Here is a 22,348-nt window from a genome sequence, read left to right on the forward strand (position 1 = left end):
TTGGTTTTTCTCATCATCATCATTGTTGTTGTTGTTGTCGGTGAAATTGCTGATTTGGCTTCTCAGAATTTTTTCGTTTCCAGTTTTGTTTATTGCTGTGGAAATAGCCATGATCATCATCATCATCATCATCCAGATAGAATCAATGTTTTTTTTTCACTCTTGGATCATTCAACAAGATACAACAAAAAAAACAACAAAAATCCAATTGAACAAGCAATAAGCAACGATGCATAAATCGATTTTTTTTTCTCTCTCTCTCTCTCGGCTATTCTGTGAATTTAATCGCATCTTGTTTTTTTTTGGAAAAAGTTCCTGGATCAATTCCTGATATTCCAAAAAATATTGAATAATAATGTTCCCAAAGTATGTTGATGTCTTGTCAAAAATTTCTTTTTTTTTGAAATTCAAAAAAAGAAAGAAAGAAGGAAATACAATGTAAGTAAATAAGTAAAATTTTTCAAAAAAATCTTTTTTTTCAGCTTTGCTTTTCACCCTCTCAGCATATAACACGTCAAAGAATCGATGGAACAACAACAGACAGTGAATGGAACCCAATTCTGTGTATATAGGAAAAAAAATATATTTCGAATGTTTTGTTATGCTGCTCGCCATTTAGGTTTTCCAAAATGGATTCTTCCTCCTACTCATCCTCATCATTCGGAGTATAAAAAGCCTGGTTCGAATCATGAATCGTTCGAATCATCATCGTTTGAATTTGGTGCTGTTGTGGCAATTTTCATCTTGCAACTTTGAATTTTTGTTTTTGTTTTTGGTGTTCTTCATCAAAAATTCATCTTTGATTTGTTTTTTGATTTGTGTTTATGGTGTATTTTATTCTTCAAAAATTTGTTTTCCAAAAAAAAAAAAAAACGTCATCTCCCAACGAAAAAGGTATGTAGGTTTGTTTTTCTTCTTCTGTTCATTAATTTGACCAAAAACAAAATCAAACGAAAAAAAAAAATAACTTTTCGAAATGTTTGTTTGTTTCAAATCGCAATAAATTGATGAACATTGATTCCGGAAACATTTTTTTTCTTTTTCATTCATAAAGACAGACAAACAAGGCAGGCTTTAGAATGTCTATTGACTATTTTTTTTTTGTTCGAAACTTTTTTGCTTTTTCTTCTTTTAGTTTATAGTCATCATCATCATCATCGTCCAAGATTCTTGTTTTTTTTCTTCTTTTCTAAAGAAAAATGGACACTTCAATATATCATGTACTATGCCATTACGATGATGATGATGATGAAGGTCCAGATTTTTTTTTTTTATTTTCATTCCTTTTATCGTTCAACTTTGGTCCAGATCTATTATTTTCTTGGATAGATAAATTCGAATTGAATGAAAAAAAATGTATGTATAGTGTCCATCAGTCAGTCAGTCCAAAAAATAATTTCGGTTTTGCTTTGCTTTGCTTTTGGTTTTTTTTAGTAAATAATAAGCAGAAATTGAAAAATTGAAAATCGATTTTTTTTGTTGAAATTTTTTTTCCTTGTCTTGTCTTGTCTTTTTTTTTATCCAACAAGAATTGAGCAGAAAAAAACAGTATAGGAAAGAGTTTCAAGTTTTTGCAATGAATAAAAATCGTTTCGTTGTTGGTTATAATTTATCACCTGATCAAAGAGATGATTGCTTTTCACCCTGTGAATATAAGAGTGTTTGGTGGTGGTGTGTATGGCACCACATATGGTACATGCGGATTTTTTTTTATTTTTATTTTTTCGATTCGTTCATTGGCCCTAGAGAGAGAGAGAGAGAGAGTTTTTTTCATTCGACAATAAATTTCATTTGCTTCTTTTCTCTTTTTCACTGACACATCTCATTGTTTCCCATTTTTTTTCTTCTGTGAACCATGGATGTTTCTTTTACTTAGACCAGATACTTTTACGAATTGAATAAGATGAAAAAGTAGAAAACGGAAAAAAAAGGAGTAAAAAGAATCCTTGAAGTGAATTCAGTGTTATCGAACCGATACAAACCAAAAAAAAAGAATTCAATAATTTTTGTTTTGTTTTTTGTTCTTTTTACATCGATTTCAACTTCAACTACAATCCAATAAATTATTTTGACTTTTCTTTTTGATCTGTTGTTTGTGTGTAAATAGTTTTGGATTTTGGTTGAGATGAATGAATTTCCACTATTTTGACAGTCGTCGTTTTTTTGAAATTCTGTTAATCAATGATGCATTTTGGTTGATATAATTTTTTAAGGAATAAAAAAAATTAAATTTTTCTTTTTTCCAGCCAGCTCTCCATTGAAAACATTCTGTTCGGGAGCCAGGTGTTTTTTTTTCTTTATTCCTATGTATTTACCGAAGGTTACGGAAGCGCAAAGCCAATCTTTTTTTGCTACAAGAGTTTTCACACATAGATTACCCACACATTAACTAACAACCATAATGATTAATGGTTGCCTTAATTTCAGTGCTGCTGATGATGATGATGGTGAGAATCGAGAATTTTACCAAAAATCTGAAATGAAATCCAGGAGCTTAGTAGTTTCTCTAGCCAAAAAAAAATTTACAATTTTAACCAATTTTCTTCACAAATGATCTTTGCCATATTACGAAGTTTCTTTTTTACCGTTTTTTATTTATTTTCTCTCTCAACAATGATCCTGGATCGAACTAGACTATTTTTTTTCGTTTGTTTTTCGTTTTGTTTATTTGCCACTTGGGAATCGATTTGATCAACAAAAACTTCATCCACCGATTTTAGTTCCGGTAAAAAATAAATGCTACTTTCAAACTCATTAACCAAACACTCTCTTTTGTTTATTCACTTTCGATTAAATCATTTTGTCTAAATTCTCTTTCATTTATTGTTTGAATGTTTTTTCCAAAGAATATTTATTTTTATTATTCTATTGGATACTCTTCAAGTGCAAAGTTCAATATGCAAACTTTTTTTTTCGCCTGCATAATCTGTGTTTTTTTCTTTGATTGTTGAATCAATTTACACGAAATTCTTTTAAATTGATTGTCAATTTACACAGACACACAGAGATTTTTTTTGAGAGTTTTTTTGTTGTTGTTAAATATATCCACTTTATTTAGCATCTTTCTCTCTCATCCATCCAATTATCATCATCATCATCATCATTATCAATCAAGATGCTAATTTCAATTGGAAATTCATTTTCATTCTCGAAAATAATTATTTCCAAATTGATTCATTCATTTTAATTGTTTTATTGTGATTTATTGATTCATTTTTTTCTGTTTTCTGTCATTTTGTCTTTTAATAGGTTCTTTTATATTGGAAAAAAATGTGAAATAATTTTTTCAACAACAAAAAATGCGTCCCATACTTAAGCCGATCAATCAATCATCATCATCATCTTCATCATCATTAAAACAATCAATTTCTAATCATCAAAATCATCAAAATTTTAATCCTTTAATTGTTTCATGTTATGATAATAATGATGAAAAAGAAAATCATCAACAACAACAACATTGTTTGTCAACAAAAATTGATGATCCAAAATTGATTATAAATCTCAAGTCTTCCATCACCACCAGCAACAACACCATTTCAATCGATTCAAAATTATTGATTAATAATGATAGAAAAATGTGTCAATCACTGCCCACATCCACATCATCATCATCATCATCATCACAGCCAATCATTGAACAATTAAAATCATTTTGGCCATCCCCATTATCATCATCATCATCATTAATATCATCGACCATTATAATCATTTATATTGTCATCATTTTAATAAGCTTAATTTGTTTTTCAAATTCATTGAATGGTGATTTTGTTCATGATGATATACCGGCTATTGTTAAAAATGATGATGTACATGGTACAACAACAATATGGCAATTATTTAATAATGATTTTTGGGGCAGACCAATGTCCGATACTGAATCACATAAATCTTATCGTCCGATAACAACTTTTACATTCAGGTAATGTTTTATCTATTAATCTATCTATCTATCTATCTCTTCCTACATTTTGAATTTATTATTACACAATGGATCATCGAGAGATATCCATTCCAGAGCAATAACTAGAGAATATTTCAATAAATACTAGAATTTTTATCTTTTTTTTCTCTCTCTCTTTCCTAGTAGAGAACGACGTTGTTTATTCCTTTTTTTTGAATATCGAGAGAGAATGTCAAGAATTCTATCTTTTTTTTTTGATGGGAAAAAAATCTATCATTTTTAATAGTCTCTATACATGTGATCCATTATGAATGAAATGAATGAATGAAAATAGTTTTTTTAGGCCAAAAACAAAAACAGAAAAAAAAATGAAAAAAACATTTACACCAAACCGGGTTTATTCGCGGATTGAAAGAATTCTCTCGAGTCTTTCTCACACACACTATACTCGAAACAAAAACATATCCGTGTTTATCATCCTAAACATATAAAAAAACAACAACAAAATAACTAGAGAAAAAAATATTATCATCATTTTTTTTTGGCTGATATGATGATGATGATGGCTGTTTGGTTAGTTGATAGAAAAGAGTAAAACATAATATTTGCATTAAATGCTTTCATCATATGGATCATCATCAACATAGAAAATCGTTGTTAACGCTATATATCATTATTATTATGATGATTTTTATCATCATATTCAAACAACAACAACAACCAAACAGAACAAATACTGTTACTGTTATTTTGGATTCTGTTGTTGTTGTATACAATTTGTCAGTCTATATTTCATTTTTCTTATAGATTCTTAGATATCTGATTCTTACAGTCTGATTTGAAAAAGTTTTTCAATTGATTTTTTTTGCATATAGTCAAAAAAAATAATGATGAGTAATAACAATAATAGAAAAGATTTCTTTCTTCTTTTCTTTGTCACAATGTATTTTTTTTTCTTCTTCAAAATTCACTGATTTATTATTGTTATCAAAAGGCCCAAGGCGTTAATTTTGTTTCAAAAAAAAAAAATGAAATGAAATGAAGAGGAATCCAATTCAGCCATCATTATTATTCTTCAATTTGCTTTGTCATTGTTGATGATGATGATGATCTTTGGGAGAAAAAAACTTTAAATTTTTTAAAAAAAAACCCGAAAGCAATAATAATACCATAATGAATGAACGCAAAGATTACATTTACCTGAATGTTTTTTTAATGAAACAATTTTTCATTCCATTTTTAAGGGAATTTTTTTAAAATTTTCATCATGAAAAGTGACAGGCAAATTATTTTTCACATTTTTTAATCAAAAATGTGAAAAATGTGAAAAAAAGGATGCTTGTCATCATCATCATCATGTCAAATTGGTACATATTTTAACTGTCTTTCTCTCACTGTGTGTGTCCTTTTTGCATATTTTTGACAACTTACAATTAGGTTTCAATTCTATGGTCCTTGTATAATTTTGGGCCCAAAAAATTTTTTGAATGTACATTATTTTATTGCATATCAAAATTCATGTCGTCGTCGTTGTTGACAGGAATACAAACACATGCTTTCTGCCTTTTTTGTTTCTGCCATTGGTTATCCATTATTATTATTATTATCATGAATAAAAAATTCTTGAAAATATTTCATTCCAGGTTTTTTTTTGTTTAAAACAAAAAAAATATGATCATCATTTTCATCTTAAATGATAGTCATGGTAGTTTTCATTGTTTTTTTGGTAGATGTATACAAATCATCATCATTTGTTTGGTTGTTGATTGTATTCCCATAACGGTGAAATATTTTTTTTGTTTACAGAATTCTTCTTTTCCACCCTCCATGCATAGAATTCCAAAGAAAAAAAAATTCATCTCATCATAAGAATCTCGGGTTTTTTTCCAAGTTTGGAATTTTCTTTTTTTTACATAGAAAAAAAATATATTTGAAAAAAACACAATTTTTTTTTGTTGCATCATTCCCGTAGGAACAACATAGAAAATGATGTTGAATTGTATGATAAGAAACCTGAATGTTTTGAATGTTTCAACCATTCAATGAATGAATCCAAAAAACAAAAAATCAGTTGAAATATGGAAAAGATTCCATTTTCTCTTTTCAAAAGAAACCTGGTTTGTTGATGTTTCCAAACAAATTCAAGTTCATTTCATTTGCATCACATTCCAAATAATTTCTAATTCACCTAAAAACCAAACCAAAAGTGTTTGACATTCATATATGATGATGATGATGATGGGTGACATATCCATTGTATGTTCATTTCTGATATCGATTTTATTCCTCTTTTTCTTTTTCCATTTCATTCACCAACAACAATTTGAATTGCCACTACTGAATATTGAATCTTCAATGTGTGTGTGTGTGTGTGTGTGTTGTGGACATTCAACAACAATGGGAAAAGAATAAGAACATTATCAGCTACATATGATTATTATGATTGTTGTTGTTATTATCAAAAGTCTATTATTATTATTATTATTATTTCGGGTAGAAATTTTGACATTTTTTTTCAAAACACCCGCAATAGTAGTTGTTGGTTATTTTTGTTTCATTCATTTCTTCTCACATTTTCTCTTGTTGTTACGATGTGTGTATTTAAATCAATGTTTTTTTTCCTATCTGGAAAGGTATTATTATTCTAATGATGCACACACCACACACACACACACAGAATTACAATTCTTGCACGAGTAATGAAAGTAGTAGTTTGTTACATTTTACTATTATTGAAAAAAAAACGACAAGAGTTTTCAATTCCCAAAGCTACGTTTTTGGGTTTTGTTTTTTTTCTTGGGATGTCAAATTCAGATATTTTTCTCTTTCTCTCTTTTTGTTTGATTGTTTGTTTGTTTTCCCCTTTCATTTCAATCATCATCAGTGTGTGTGTGGGTAGGTGTCACACGCACTTTGCTGTTGCTATGATTTTTCCAATTCTTCTTTTCTGTTTCTGTTTTTGTTCCCAAAAACTTTATTCTATTCATTGTGAAAATCAAACATGTAGAAACTGACATTACCAATCAATTGCCCCCAATGGGCTAATTGGAAGTGTAATTTTCTATTTCGATTTAGATTTTTTTTGTTTTGTTTTGTTTTGCTTGTTTTTTTCCAGATAGAACTGAATCCTGAACTGCATCCACAATCAAATGATTTCTGTCAAGTTTTTTTTTAATTTTCAGATATAATTCTTTACTAACTTTAGTTAATGGCTGATTGATTGATTGATTGATTTATCGATTTGAAAAATTAACATTAATGATTGCAGAAACAATTGAACCAAATTCAAAATTCAATTCAAATGTCCATTAATTGATGATAATAAATGATTGTAGCATTTGTGAATGTAAAGAATTGCTTTATTTGATGTATTCAAATCGTTTCGATTCAAAGTTTTAATTGTTTTTTTTCTGGTTAAAAACAGATTAATTTTAGTCATCCTTCCTTTTTTTGGATCTACCTGCCATAATTATCCAATTTGCAATCAGATCCAACAACTTGATCCTTGGTTGATTGCCTATATAATTATAACCATTTTTTTTCTTGTCCATATACATTTTGACTGACTAATTTGATTTTTGGTGATTCCAATGATCAAATTAAAAGAAATAAAAATCATTATTTGTTTCTTTTAAATATCTACATCCTTTTATATACTGTAGAAACACTGTGTGTGTGTCTTCATCATTTCCCAAAAGATTCGTTGATTACTTTTTTTTCTATTCTCAGATCTAAGAAAGTAAGCAAAAAGAATCTTAAAGAAATGCCAGAATAAGAAGAATCAGGAAACAAGATGTACACGTATCAACCAAAAGACACTGTGTGTGTGTGTGTGTGTGTATGTGGTGTTCCAGGAACAGGATTCGATAAATAGACTTTTATTTTTTCATTCCTTATAAATATTCAATGTTATATAATTATGTTTTTTTTTTGTTTCTACTTTGTTGGAATAAACTTTTTTTCGTTTCCGGCATTTTCTTTTCTTCTTCGGTGTTAATAGTCGACAAACAAAAAAAAAACCTTATTTCAATGATAAAAAAAAGTTAAAATAGACGACAAATGAAAATGAATATATTGTATAAATGACAAAATATTAAAGACAAATGAAAAGAGAATATCATTGTAATCATTAGCATCCTTATCATTATCATCATCATCATAATAATAAGCTATTAGGATTCTTTTTCCACTTTTTTTCATTAGAGAATATATTCTTGTTTTTTCAGCGACAAAGAATCTTTTGGAAGACATATTGGCTGTATGCACGCTTTTTTTTGTTTTTGATTGCTACAAATTCTGTCTTATTATGTTTATGTTATGCAATTTATTTTGATGATGATGATGATTATCTTGTGTTATTACATTTTGGCTTATAATCATCATTTTGATGATTATGATGATGGTCATTCGTATCATCATTATTTGGATAACTTGATATAATTAGAATTCTTTCGGCCAAAAACAAGAATCTTCCTTTCTCACTAATTCCTCAGGTATGCTAAAATTATCCAAAGATCAAGATAGGCAAAATATTGTCCTAAAGAATTTCCTAATTAGAATTTACAATTTGTTAATTATGATGATGATAATAATAATAAATGAAAGAAAATGTCTTTATGTAGATAATAATAAGGTGTATACAAAATAGAAATTGATGATGATGATATACTTACATATCGATACAATCGATATTTATGGAAATTTGATTTCCAATTGTCGCTGTATCCATTTGCAATGTATTCACCGAAAACGAAAAAATTGATTTATTGATTTTTTTTTTTGTTTTGTTTGGTTGTTTGTGTCGTTGTTGTTGTTGTTGTTGTGGTCAAAATGAAAAGAACAAAAAAACATGTCTGTCCATTTTTGATGACATTATTATTATTATTATGCAAATGAACTATGGCAGAATAGAAAAAATCAGCAATTCAAATTCTCTATTTGTTTCCTTTTTTTTGTTGTTGATTAGATTAGATTAGACTTTTGATATTCTTTTCTGCCATTCATTCATTCATTCATTCAGTTTTCAACAGATCGATGATTTATTATTGTTGTTGTTTGGTTCATGTTTATTATGGTTTAAAATTGCACGCAATCATATTAATATTGCCCCCCCAAAAAAAAAGTTTCAAATTTAATTTCTTTCTTTTTTCCTGTAGAAACAAACAGAAAATTATTATCTAAATCCAATATTTGAAAGAAAAACAATGTCAGTACAATCCTCATCGGTTGTTGTTTTAAATAAAACCGGCAGCCATAATGGTTGCTAAAAAAATCTGGAGCCGGGAATCCAAAAAAACCTTTTCCCTTTTTTTTCTTAATCTAAGCCTATCCTATAGGATTAATTTTGGAAAAAAAAATCATAATTATAACCCAAGAAACAGATGAGACACACGCAACTTATGAAAGAAAAAAAAATTATTAAAAAGAAAATCCTTCGATGTTACATAAAAATGAATGAATGAATGAAGAAACCGGGTATTAAAAACAATTGCCTTTTTTTCTTTTCCCTCTCCTTGCCTTGCAACAACAACAGAAAAAATTCTGACTTCAGTCACATTGTCATTATTATTGTTGTTGAAATGTTTTTTCTTTAGTGGATTCTCATTTTCAGATGAAACATGAGCCAGAATTATGCTCATTTTTTTTCTTGTTGGTTGTCGGTTGGCACGCAATTTTGAAAATACAGAATTTTTATTTTTATTTTCATTTTCATTTTTATTCGCTCTCTCTCTCTTTAGCAACAGTACAATTGAGTTAGTCGAATGTTATTTTTTTTATGTATATGTCTTGGTTGTTGTAATATTGATTGATTCTCATCAAGTTTTATCAATTCTGCCAGCATAGAATATTCTGTGTCTGTGTCGATTTCACAAAAAAAACATTGCCCCTTCTGGATAATCCTTGAAATCGGATGAAATTCTTTTTCAAGATTTTTTATTTTGCAATGGTTAATCTTCGATATAATTTATCTTTTCCTTTTTCTGTCTGAACAGAATTGAGTAAATTGGGAAAAAAAACAAATCAATTCTTTGCATCTTTTCTTGGGAAATCGGATTTTTTTCCCAATTTTTTTTTTCGTTGTGAAATTACAAAGTTACAGATTAATCAAATTGCCTAATTCACATTCATTCAAAGAGAGAGAGAGAGAGAGAGAGAGAGAGAGAGAGAGAGAGAGAGAGAGAGAGATTCTAATCGTTTATTGAACTTTATTTAGCTGATTCGTTTATCATTATCTGATGATCTATTTTTCGAAACTGATAAGGCAGCAACAACAGTGAAAAATCTAGAACAACATCCTTTTAGTCCCATAAGAATTTTTATTTATTTTTCGTTTCATTTCGTATACGACAAACATACACAGAATGCAAAAAAAAAAATCAAGTTAATTTTAATTCATTTTTCTCTCATCCACACACATACACACATAGACACATCTCTTTGCACAATGAAAAACTATAGAAAAAGAAAATAATAAACACCCTGAATATTTTTTTTTTTTTTTTTGGAGAAAGAAAAGAATGTGAAAAATAAATAAATGAATGAATGAATGAAAATGATGAAAACGTGATCAGAACATTAAATGATGATCAATTTCCGTTTCAAATGGGAGCCATGGATGGGGGTGGGAAAAAAGTTCCACGTTTTTGGCCACCCAAAACCAAAAAACCAGATTGGCAAACCTAAAACGGAATTTTTTTTTAATGACACCATTGGCTCTCATTTCCCCCCTTCTCTCTCTCTCTCTCTCTCTCTCTCTCTCTCTCTCTCTCTCTCTCTCGTATCATCAGTAAAAACAACCAATAATAATAATCTTTACTGTTGTTAATTTAATGTTTTTGTCATCATCATGGAGAAAGGGGAGGAATAATGTTTGTGTTTGTATTTGTGATTAAGAAAATTTTTTTCATTCCCCCCTCACACAATGAATGAATTTTTCTTTTTTGAAAATCTAAAATTAATTCTATACACACACAAAAACAAACAAACAATAGTTCCATAGACTTTATTGAAATTTCGACCTTTTTTTTATTGTTTTTGCTCGACCATTATCATCATCGACATTGACATCATCAAAGGCTGACTTTTGTTGTTGTTGTCGATTGAATTCCAATTTTGTAGAATTTTTTTTCTTCTTTCTTTTATATTCTGGTTTTCTCCCCTTTATTCTACATCTTCAAATATCAAAATTTTGATTCTTTGAAATCATCATCATCATCCTTGTTCTCATTGAAAATTCATAGTGATGATAATGTTATTTTGGTTTCATAAAATATATATTTTTGAGCCCTATTTAATAATAGGTTTTCTGTTTGAATTCTCACTCTTTTCTTGCATTCTACATGACATTGTCATCATCATCATCATTGAAAATGATGACATTTCTTTCTCTTCTCTTGTTGTGTTATACATACAGACAGACAAACAAGAATGAAGATTTTTGTTGAATATAAATCCCATCTATAAAGAGATGGATGAAAAAAATGTTATGTTTTTAATATGATGCTTATTTCATGTGTGTGTGGTGTTTATGTGAAAAATGAAAGGATTTTCTCTTTCTCTTTTTTCCTCCCGTAAAAAGAACATTGTAAAAATGGAAAATTCTGAAAATTGAAATTCTTTTCATTTTTTTGCCTGTATACGTTGACTATGACAAACATAATATACCCACACACACACCGAATGGATCATTCGGGATATTTTTTGTTTTGTTTGTTTGTTTGAAATGGATGCCCAAAAAAACCAGAAAGAATCCTCATCATCATCATCATTATAAATCCGTGTGTGTGGTTGAATGATGAAAAATAATAAACTTTCATCATAATCATCATCATAATAAACATGGATGAGAATGTTTCCTATATTTACATTTTACATTATTTCAGTTGTGTGTGTGTGTGTGTGGGCGTCATTTTTGGCTTCACCAAAAGGCTTATGGATATCATCATCAGCAGAATTGTAGCAATTGGAAAGAAATAGGTTTCGATTTTTTTTTTTTTGTTTCGTAAAACTTTTTTTTTGTTTCTCTTCATGTTCATTTCCCTGGCCTTTTCCATTTCAGTTTTAATCCAAAAAAACAAACTTTTTTTGGCTTTTTTCTGATGAAAAAACTTCATTCGAAATAAAAAAAAATTTTGAACAAATTTGTTTTTGAATGAAAAATTTGATTCAAATATTCTCTCTTTCTCCTCTCGGTTTCTCCCCCATCCTTCCCTCATGGGAAATAACAATTATTATTGTCAAATAATTCGGTTGTTTTTTGGTTGTAAATTTAGAGATTTTTTTGGTTCCCAGAAAACAAAACAATGTTTTGAGAATTGCTACCAGAATATTCTCTGCTCCTACACACACACACACACACACACACACACATTCAATATTTTCAATTCTGGCGAATCAGAATTATTGTTATTATTATTGTTGTTGGCAAAATCTTTCTTCAAAATAAAAAATATCGACAGCTGATGTCGATACTATGATGATTATGATGAAAAGTAGTGAAAAAGCCCAAGAAAACAACAATAAAATAATAATGATAATAAAAAAATGTAAAAAAAAACTTTATTTTTCTTTTTAAAAAAAAAATCAAACTTTGCCAATCAGTATAAACGAACAAAGAAGTTGAAAGAAAAGAAAAAAAGAATATTACATTCATTCATTCATTCTTACGTTGTTTTCCCGATACACAAATGACGGAAACGGAAAAAATTACTTACTGACTGACTGACAAACAGCAGCTTGTCTTGTTTTTATTTGTCAGTGATTTTTTTTTGTTGCGAAATTGAGTCCAAAACATTTTTCTGAAAAAAAAGTGGACAAATTTTCATTTTTTTTTCGAAATATGAAAAATATTTTAATAATAACAATAAAAAAAAACTATAGCAGAAAACAAAAATCAACACATTTTTGTTTCACACACACACACAAAAACTCTTACGAATTCCTAACACCGAATTTTTGACCGAAAAACTGAATTGAACAAAACTTTTTTTTGTTTTGTTTTGTAAAGAAAATTTACTTTTGTTGTGTTCAATCTTCTGCTTGGCTTGGCATTTTTTTTTGTCTACTTTACCCTAAAAAAAACATCTTGAAATTGTGTGTTTGTTTGAATGGATCGATTCTTTTTGGTTTCTGAATTCTGATTTTTTTCTTGTTTTTTTTGTTTGTTTGTTCCAACCCTGATCTCTCTCTCTCTCTCTCTCTCTCCCACACTATAGACTAAATATGATGATATCAACACAACCATTTGGTTTTCATTTGATCAATTTATTTCTACATATAATTGTTAGCCTATTGGTTTTTATTGTTGGTCATCGAATTCTTTTATTTGATATTTATATTTCTACTATTGCTGGTTTATTGTTTGCCATACATCCAATTCATACTGAAGCTATTGTTAGTATTGTTGGTCGTGCTGATTTACTTTGTGCATTATTCTATTTGTTGGCATTTTTATCATTTCATTTGTAAGTTGTTTATTTTATTTTATTGATTGATTGATTGTAACATTTGCTCATTTGCTTATCTGCAAACTAAAGATCATTACCACCATTACGCAATCATCAATCGTCATCTACCTCATCATCATCATCATCAACATTATCTTTATTATGGCTAATACCATTTGTTTTATCAACAACAATGGCCTTATTATCAAAAGAAATTGGTATCACTATAATTGGTGTTTGTGCCTTTTATTGGTTATGTTATATGTTAATTGCTTTTAAATATTATCATTATCAATGGCTATATTTTTTTGATCGACAATTCTGGATACCAATTATTACAACAATATTGAGCGTAAGTAAATTGAATCATTTTAAATCACTTAGTTTTTAAATTAACAATTAACTTTTTTGAGAAACAGTTTTTCATATTAATGATTATTCGTTTGCGAATGTTGGGTGATAATTGGCCTTTATTTTCCGAACAGGATAATCCTACATCATATTCACGTTCAATGCTTACAAGGTTTTTTTTCCATCATCTTTTTGTTTCTATTTTTCCTTTTCTTATAATATTTTTTTTTGCCATTTAATTAACCTAAATATAGAATATTAACTTATTGCTATATATCTGCCTATAATATTCGATTATTATTGAATCCAACTAATCAATCATATGATTGGCAAACAAGTACAATACGTTTGATCAATTCATTGAATGATCAACGTAATTTATGGACATTAACAATATTGATCATGTCTATATTATTATTATATTGTTCAATAACTAAATTATTATGGTCCAATCATCATTCACATCATCCGATTGAAACTAGTATCCAATTGGCAGGAAATGGAAAAATTTCCGCAAATAATGATGATGGTAAAACATTATTCATAGCAATCATAATGTTGATTATACCATATTTGCCTGCAAGCAATCTATTCATTACAGTTGGTTTTGTTATTGCTGAACGATTGCTTTATGTTCCAAGGTATAATGTTATTTCCTATCCAAAAAAAAGCTTATTATTTTCATTTATGATGATCGTGACAATTTGTAATTGATGATTGATACTACCTGGCCATATTCCAATTTTTATTTATTTTATTTTTTTATAGCATCGGTTTCATTTTTATCATTTGCTACGGTATTCAACAATTACGACGACAATTCCATAAATATCATCGTTATATAAATCTAATGATATTAATATTGATGGCCGTTTTTTTAACCAAAACTTTCAAACAAAATCAAGTATGGTCATCAAGAGAAACATTGTATAAGTAAGTTTCACATTTTTTTTCAATCATTATTATTATTATTTCACCAATATCATCATCACCACCAAATAATATTTACACAAAAAATATCCGGATTCACAATTTGAAGAAGAAGAAAAAAAAACAAATTCCGGGGTTAAAATGAAAAAAGTAAACATCAGGAATTTTTTTTTCTTTTTTGAGCAAATATTTCACTTTTAGCTAAAATTCAATATATAAAAAAAAATTTTTGCCACCGAGAGAGAAAAATTCAACTGAATTACCCAATTTTTTTTGGGGATCCACAAAAAAATACTTTTTTCTTCTACTTTTGGTGGTGATGGTGGTGGTCACAGATATTCTTTACACAGACACTGAATCAATACACACCGCACACTAAAACCGACGCCCATAAATCGAATTAGATTCACGCAATCATTATATTTTCTAATAATAATGATTTTTTTTTCATTTCTTTTCCTTTTTTTCATTTCTTTCTTTTTTCGTTCGTTCAAATCTAGATCTGGCATTATAAATGTACCCGAAAATGCTAAAGCCCATTATAATTATGGCAATTTACAACAAGATTTAGGAAATTGGAATGATGCCATTGAACATTATCAGACAGCTATCAGGTAATACAATTGTTTAAATAATAATAATGACAATTTGTCTTGGTTTTGGTTTCTCCCAAACCACACCAATCATGGGATCCTATTCTGGATCTCTGATAGAAATGATAATTGTTTCAATTTTTCAAATGTCTTTTTATTTTCATTTCCATTTTCCATACATCCATTCCTTTTTTTCATTTCAATAGATTATGGCCTGATCATGCAAGTGCACATAATAATCTTGGTGCATTATATTGGAAAATATCATCACCGGATCTTGCTGAACAACATTTTCAACAAGCATTGATTATTAATCCATATCATGCAAAAGCATATTTTAATTTGGCCAAAGTATATAGGTAATAAATCAATGTAATAAATCTAAATAATGTCCAGTTTTTGTTGTTGTTGATAAACTTTCAATCTATAAATTTTGAATTCAAAAAAAAAGATAAAACATCTCAAACAATTAGTTTGCTTTGGATGAAAATAGTTTCGAAATCATCTTTTTTTTTCTCATTGATACATAACTCTGATGATGATTTCGCGAAATTTTCCATTTAAACCAAACAACAAAAACAAACAAAGCATATTTTGCATGATAAGATGATCTTCATTGATTCCGTTCGAATTGCAATTTGATCGAATCCTAAAAATGAAACAAAACGAAAAGAATGGTTGCCAAGTCAGCACAAAATGAAAGAATCTAAATGATTCCCCATTCATATTCATTTGTTTTTTTTTGTTCATCATTATGGTCTTTTCATTTCACTTCTTTTTTCTATTTCTATGATCAGCAATGATGGATTATTATAATCATCATAATCATAACCAGTAATAACAATATTATTAATGATGATGATGACCCAATTCAAACATCAGATATCGATCGTAAAGTGATGTTTTGTTTTCTACTTGTTTTTGTTCGTTTGTTTGTTTTGGCTGCCGGAATCAGCAAAGATCAATTGCTGATTGATAATAATGATTATTCAGAGAAAGAGAAAATGTTCAAACATGATTTTTTGATTGGTCCTTAATTTTTGTTTTTTTTACTTTCAACTACCATCATCATTCTAATCGATATCCATTATGATCAAACCATTCAAGAATATCTTCTTCGGGATGGAAATCCTTTTTTTGATTGTTTGAATTTGATTTCGAAACCAAAAAAATTCAAACAACGGCAAAAGAAAAAACTTTAAATCGAAAATCAAAAAAAAAAGAAAGAAAGAAAAAGAAATAAGAATCATTGGAAATTTAAAAATAAAAATGCATTTTACTTTTAATTTTACTTTACTTACTCTTTACTTACCCGACTAATTCCAGGAAAGAAGCCGAAAAGTCAGACGGAATGATTTTTCGTTTTTCTTCTTCGCAAACACGATAAACAGAACTGAATGAAGTAAAAAAATCATGATCATCATAGAATCACATATAAATGTAAATCAGAATTTTCTTTTTCTTTTTTTTTTGTCATCATCATTATTCTGTTCTGTTCAAATTTTTTTTATTATTATTTTTATTGTTCATTGCAGTCTGAAAATGGTATAGTAAGTCAGTCAGGCAGGCAGGCAGGCAGTTGTCATATGAAAAATAAAATAAGATTATTATTTGGGTTCTGAATCATCATCATGAATTTCTTCTTTGGTTGCTGCTGATGTTTTTTCCTAAATCAATTCGAGATGGATGTTTATTGTTGAAATTTTTTTTTTGTTTCCAGAATTTTGTTGCTAGAGAGAGAGAGTCCAAACCTAAAATGAATTTCGAAATTCACAATCGCGGGGACTTTATTTATGTGTTTTTTCCCAAATATCATTCAGTAGCCAATAATGTGTGTGGATCAATGAACTTGATTTTATTATCTAAGTCCGCATCATCATCGGAAGAGAGAGAGAGAGAGAGAGAGAGAGAAAGGTCAAATGTCGATAATAATATTATGTTTTTTTTCTTCAGTATATTGGTCATGTTTTTTTTGTGATCATGTTTGTTGATCATCATAATCATTGATTCTTTTATTCTGTTTTCTATTCTGTTCTGTTATCTAAATATAGTAAACGTGGTCAAATAAACGAAGCAATACGATTAATGGAACATTCCATTTGTTTGGATAGAAAATTTGCTGAATCATATGAAGCATTAGCTGAATTATATTCAAAAATTGGTTATGAATTAATAGCTGAACGTTTTTATTATCGTGCAATACATTTACGACGTAAAAATGCAGATTTTTATAATAATTTTGGTACATTTTTACAACGTACTGGACGATTGATTGGTGCGGAAAAAAATTATTTATATGCAATACGTTTAAAACCCGAACATCAAATTGCAATAATTAATATGGCCAATTTATTAACATTGATGAAACAATTTGATCGTGCTGAATATTTTTATAAAAGGTTTGTTTTCAATCGACCAGCATTATATAGTCTCACCGACTGAATAGCAGCAGGAAAAAAAATTACCAATGCAAATTAGGGCCAAAAAAGAAAGTGAATATTTCCATTCCAAATCAATTGTTTTTCGGCAAAATTGATTGTATGCCGAAGTCAGCAGATTCAGTCAAAACACACACACACAAAAACCATTCAATTATCACCACCATTAATTCTTTTCTTTCTTTCTTTTCTTTTCATTCTTATTTACAATGTATCTACCGAAAATGCATATTTCGGTTGTTGTTTTCTCAAATTCCCGTGCAAAAAACGAAAAATCCAAACGAATAATGCACAACAGAGCAATCAAATTACGACAAGATGCTATTACATTAGATTCATTGGGTACATTATATTTACATCGTTCAAAATTACAATTAGCCAATCGTATTTATCAAAAACTTTTTCATACAAAATCATCATTTAATGAACAATCAAATCAATCGATTGAAAATCATCAAACAACAACAATTCAACAACAAATGACAATCAATCATCATCATCATCAAAATCAACGACATATTCCATCAATAAATATGGCCAATATTCATTATGTAAGTTTAAATAACGTTTTTTTTCTTCTTCTTTTCAAACTTTATTACTAAGAATGATGATGATGATGATTGAGATGATAAACATTGTTTGTGGTCGTCATCGAAGCCTTCCAGCCATAGCAAAAACATTGACATTTTCTTATTTCAATTCTGACCATTTTTGCTTTGTTTGAATAATTTGTCATTTGGAGATATGAAAATGACGTGGAGAAAGATTCCTTATTTTTTTTTTTGTTGGCTGTTGATGATGTCCATTGTTCAAATAATTTTTGTGAAAAAAAAAGAAACCAACCACAATGATTACCGTTGGGGATTCTTCATATAACAGATACACACACACACATACAAATGTAGCCAATTTCATTTTCTTGTTTCATAATTTTTTTTTTTTGGCGATCAAATCATATCATCATCAAAAGAAACAATCAGAAAAATCCGATACACTTGTCATTTTGGGTGAAAAAATAGATAATTTTTCTCTCTCTCTCTCTCTTGCTCTTGTCTGGGTGCGTGTGTGTTGAATTTCATTGAATAAAAATGGCAATTTTTCTTCGATTCTGAAAAAGAAAAAATCATTCATTGTGAGACAAGAATGAAAAATCCGAACCAAAAATTTCGCTAACCCAAGAATTGAATCATTCAAGCGAGCAATGAATCCACACACACAAGAGAGAGAGAGAGAGAGAGAGAGAGAGAGAGAATTGAGTATCATCATCATCATCATTGTGGCGTGAAATAATCATTGCTACAACAACAACAACAGAATAGAAAAACTCTTCTTTATCTGTCAATTTTTTTTTTGATTCCTGTTTTTGTTATTATTGGCGCCTAAACACACACCACACACACACACACATAGACAATTCAACCGATTGATTTTGAAATGAAATAACAATAATAATCTCTACATGTTTTTCTCTCTTCATGTGTGGATTTTCGTTTTTCAATGTTTATTAGGCACAGTTACTTATAATGGAAAAAAAATTTGATCAAGCTCAAGTGATACTTGAAACATTAATAAACAAAATGATGAAAGATACTGATGATAAAGCTGAAAAGCAAAATTCTGAAAAACAATCGATTGAAAAGAATGGGCAATTGTCAACAACAACAACAACATTGATTCTAGATGTTTATCATCAATTAGCATTATTATTTACAATGACTAATCGTACTGAAAAGGTAAGTAATTTTTCTTCTTGATGATTCTTGGTTTTAGAAAAGCAACAAATTTTTCGTTTTTTAATTTTTTTAATACGAAAAAACAAACAGGCTCTTGAATCCATTGGAAAAGCATTGAATTCATGTCCAAATCATTTTGATTCTTCAACAACAGCAACTATTACTAAAACTAATAATAATAATATTGTAATCAATAAAATTCTTAATCATTGTGCACAAATTTGGACATTAAAAGGTGATATACAAAAAGATCAATTTCATACAAATCGTTCGAAAGCAATTAAAAGCTATCAAATGGCAATTAAATTAGATCATTGTCAATCACGTGCACATTTACATTTAGCTGTGATATATCATTTAGAACAGAAATTTAATCAAGCAATGTTTCATTATTTACAAGCTAAACAATTTGATTATTATTCAATAAATCAACAATTAATTGATGATAATATTCGTAAACTTGATAATCATTTTGATCGAAAACATTATCAACAACAACAACATCAAACCATCAATGATAAAGTCGAATTTAATCCACAAATACAATGTCGATGGCAAACATCATCAATGTTTATCGATATTCATTCATCAAATACGATTAATGATAGTGGTAATCAATCGAATGATCAACATCATAATCAACAATATTTATCAAATATAATGATGGCTGCAACTGAACCACCGGATATAATTTATGGTAGTCAAACATCATCATTATCATCATCATCATTTTGATCAGATAATCGAATCGGATCTGATTTTTGTTGTAAAAAATTACTATTTTTTTCTGATTTTTGATTTGCCAAATAAAAAAAAATTTATAAAGAAAAAAATAATGTTTGTTTTGTTTTTTGAAACTGAAAGTTTTTTTTTGGGGTTTCTGGATCGACAAATATATTGCTGATGACGCATGTGAAAAAAAGAAAAAAGATTTTGCGGATCATAATCATCATATACCAACAGCCTTGTTTATTGTCGTTTGTTTGTTTGTTTGTTTGGTGTAATAAGTGACAAGTTGCAAAAAACAACTACACACAGTGTTAGAGTTTTGGAAATTCGGGTTTCCCGGATAATAATCATCATCATCATCTTTTTTGTTGTTGTTGTTGTTGTTGTTGTTGGAACTCTAGATTTTCGACAACCAAGCATCGAGGAAAAAAAACAGGATGGAAAATAACAGAATAATAACGACAACAACAACAACAACAAAAAAGCAAATGATAGCCATTAATCATAGCACCAGAATCCCGAAAGAAAAAAATGTTCCTATCGTTTTCGTTTGTTTTGACATCGAACAATCAAAACATAAACAACAACAACAACACAATGTGTTGAACGAATTGAACGAACAAACGAAAAAAAAACTTTCAAACAAATTATTATCTTAAAGAACTGAGAAATTGTCGTATAAATTTACACAATCGACAAACGTCACAAGTCAAACAAACAAAAAACAATAATAATAACTAACTATTTCAACCCACCCAAGAATATATCCAGATGGTCAATCAAAGAAAAAATGTTCGTAAAAAAAAATTTGGGAGAAAAAATGTCAAATTCAAAAAAAAAAAAAAAAAAATGAAATGGATACACACCATTGATTGGCTGGTTGGTTGATGCAGATTGGGCGACAATATCCCAAACAATTTTTGTTGTTTTCAGTACACCAATCATTAACATGAAAAAAACATGTCATGTTTCACAAATGTGAAATGACCGTTTGTTGATATCAGAATCAATGATGATGATGATGTGTTATAATAAAGTGTTGAAAATTAAATAAAAAATGTTTCGTTGACAACAAACAAACGAGAGAAATGAAAGAAAAATCAATTTTCACACAGTAAAAATAAACAGAAAATAATTCAATGTCATCATCATCATCATACATTACGTAATAAGTCCAAAATGGAAACTTGTTTTGTTGAAAGATTTTTGGAAATTAATCAGAAACATTTCTGTTTCTGTTTCTAATTCGGTCTTTTCACACCATAATCATTATCATTGATGATGATGATTGTCCATAACGGATTTTGTTGGCTGTTGTTTTAGGTTATTTTTTTTGATGAGAGGGGGTTGTTTTCAATTCAAAGAAATTTCCCCCCCCAGCCACCAAAGAAAAAAATTGAACAAAATGTTGACAACCGAGAATCAAACGGGGAATATTAAAACAATAACAAATTTGTATCCAATCTTTAATTGGAATTCTTTTTTCTTTTCAATGAATGAATCAAAATGATCAAATGATTGGCCTGATGGGAAATCTAAATCGGGTATAATTCTTCTTGACAAACGAACAAACGAACGAATGATGATGGCCTAACGTTTTCTTTGCTTGTGGCTTCAATTCAGGCCATCATCATCATCATCATTATTATTGGGATTTAGATTCACGAATAATAATAACAACATACATGCTGGTGGTGGAAAATTCTTCATTACATTGATTGAGTCACGATGTTGTTGTTGTTGTTGCTGTTGATGACGATGATGATGTCCCCGAAAACAAAAAATCTATTTCAATATTTTTGGGCTCAAGTCAAATTGAACATCATTTCGTTCGTTCGTTGTTGTTGATTTTTGATGGCAAATAATAATGATGATGACAAGCGAAAAAAAAACTTAACTAACTAAACTAGCTAATAATAATAATAATGATCCAATCAAAATGAAATAATTTTTTCTTTTTTCTTCACGAAAAACAATTCCAAACGTTGTTGTTGTTTATTCTTGTTTGATTGTATTTCTTTCTGGTTTCTTTTTGTTGTTGTTGTTCAATTCGAATTTGCCCAAAAATAGGAAAACAAAAAATTGTCAAACTTTCTCGGGCAAATTTGGACAAACATTTTCGCAAATATCGATGGATGGATGGAAGAAAAAAAAGAAATTTGTTTAGTTCATTATTATGATAATTATCATTATGATTCTTACTTGTTTACAAACAACATTA

The 22,348-nt window shown here is 28.7% G+C and overlaps 1 protein-coding gene across 1 annotated transcript; it reads left to right on the plus strand.

The window, feature by feature from the left end:
* Positions 1 to 327: 327 nt before the first annotated feature.
* LOC113794545 (uncharacterized) lies at positions 328 to 20,217 on the plus strand. The gene is made up of 14 exons (XM_075820997.1): positions 328 to 438; positions 504 to 894; positions 3,250 to 3,925; positions 13,123 to 13,371; positions 13,444 to 13,705; positions 13,773 to 13,876; positions 13,959 to 14,345; positions 14,473 to 14,637; positions 15,135 to 15,248; positions 15,434 to 15,586; positions 17,279 to 17,626; positions 17,964 to 18,216; positions 19,174 to 19,398; positions 19,489 to 20,217. The coding sequence occupies exons 3-14, from the start codon at positions 3,300 to 3,302 to the stop codon at positions 20,131 to 20,133; spliced, it is 3,531 nt and encodes a 1,176-aa protein (XP_075677112.1). The 5' UTR covers positions 328 to 438; positions 504 to 894; positions 3,250 to 3,299; the 3' UTR covers positions 20,134 to 20,217.
* The last annotated feature ends 2,131 nt before the right edge of the window (positions 20,218 to 22,348 follow it).

This window comes from Dermatophagoides pteronyssinus, unplaced genomic scaffold (genome assembly GCF_027571235.1).
Source record: "Dermatophagoides pteronyssinus isolate colony J.1.1.1.1 unplaced genomic scaffold, Derpt_VIB-CSIC_2022.12 sq0008, whole genome shotgun sequence".
In the NCBI taxonomy this organism is placed as follows: domain Eukaryota; kingdom Metazoa; phylum Arthropoda; class Arachnida; order Sarcoptiformes; family Pyroglyphidae; genus Dermatophagoides; species Dermatophagoides pteronyssinus.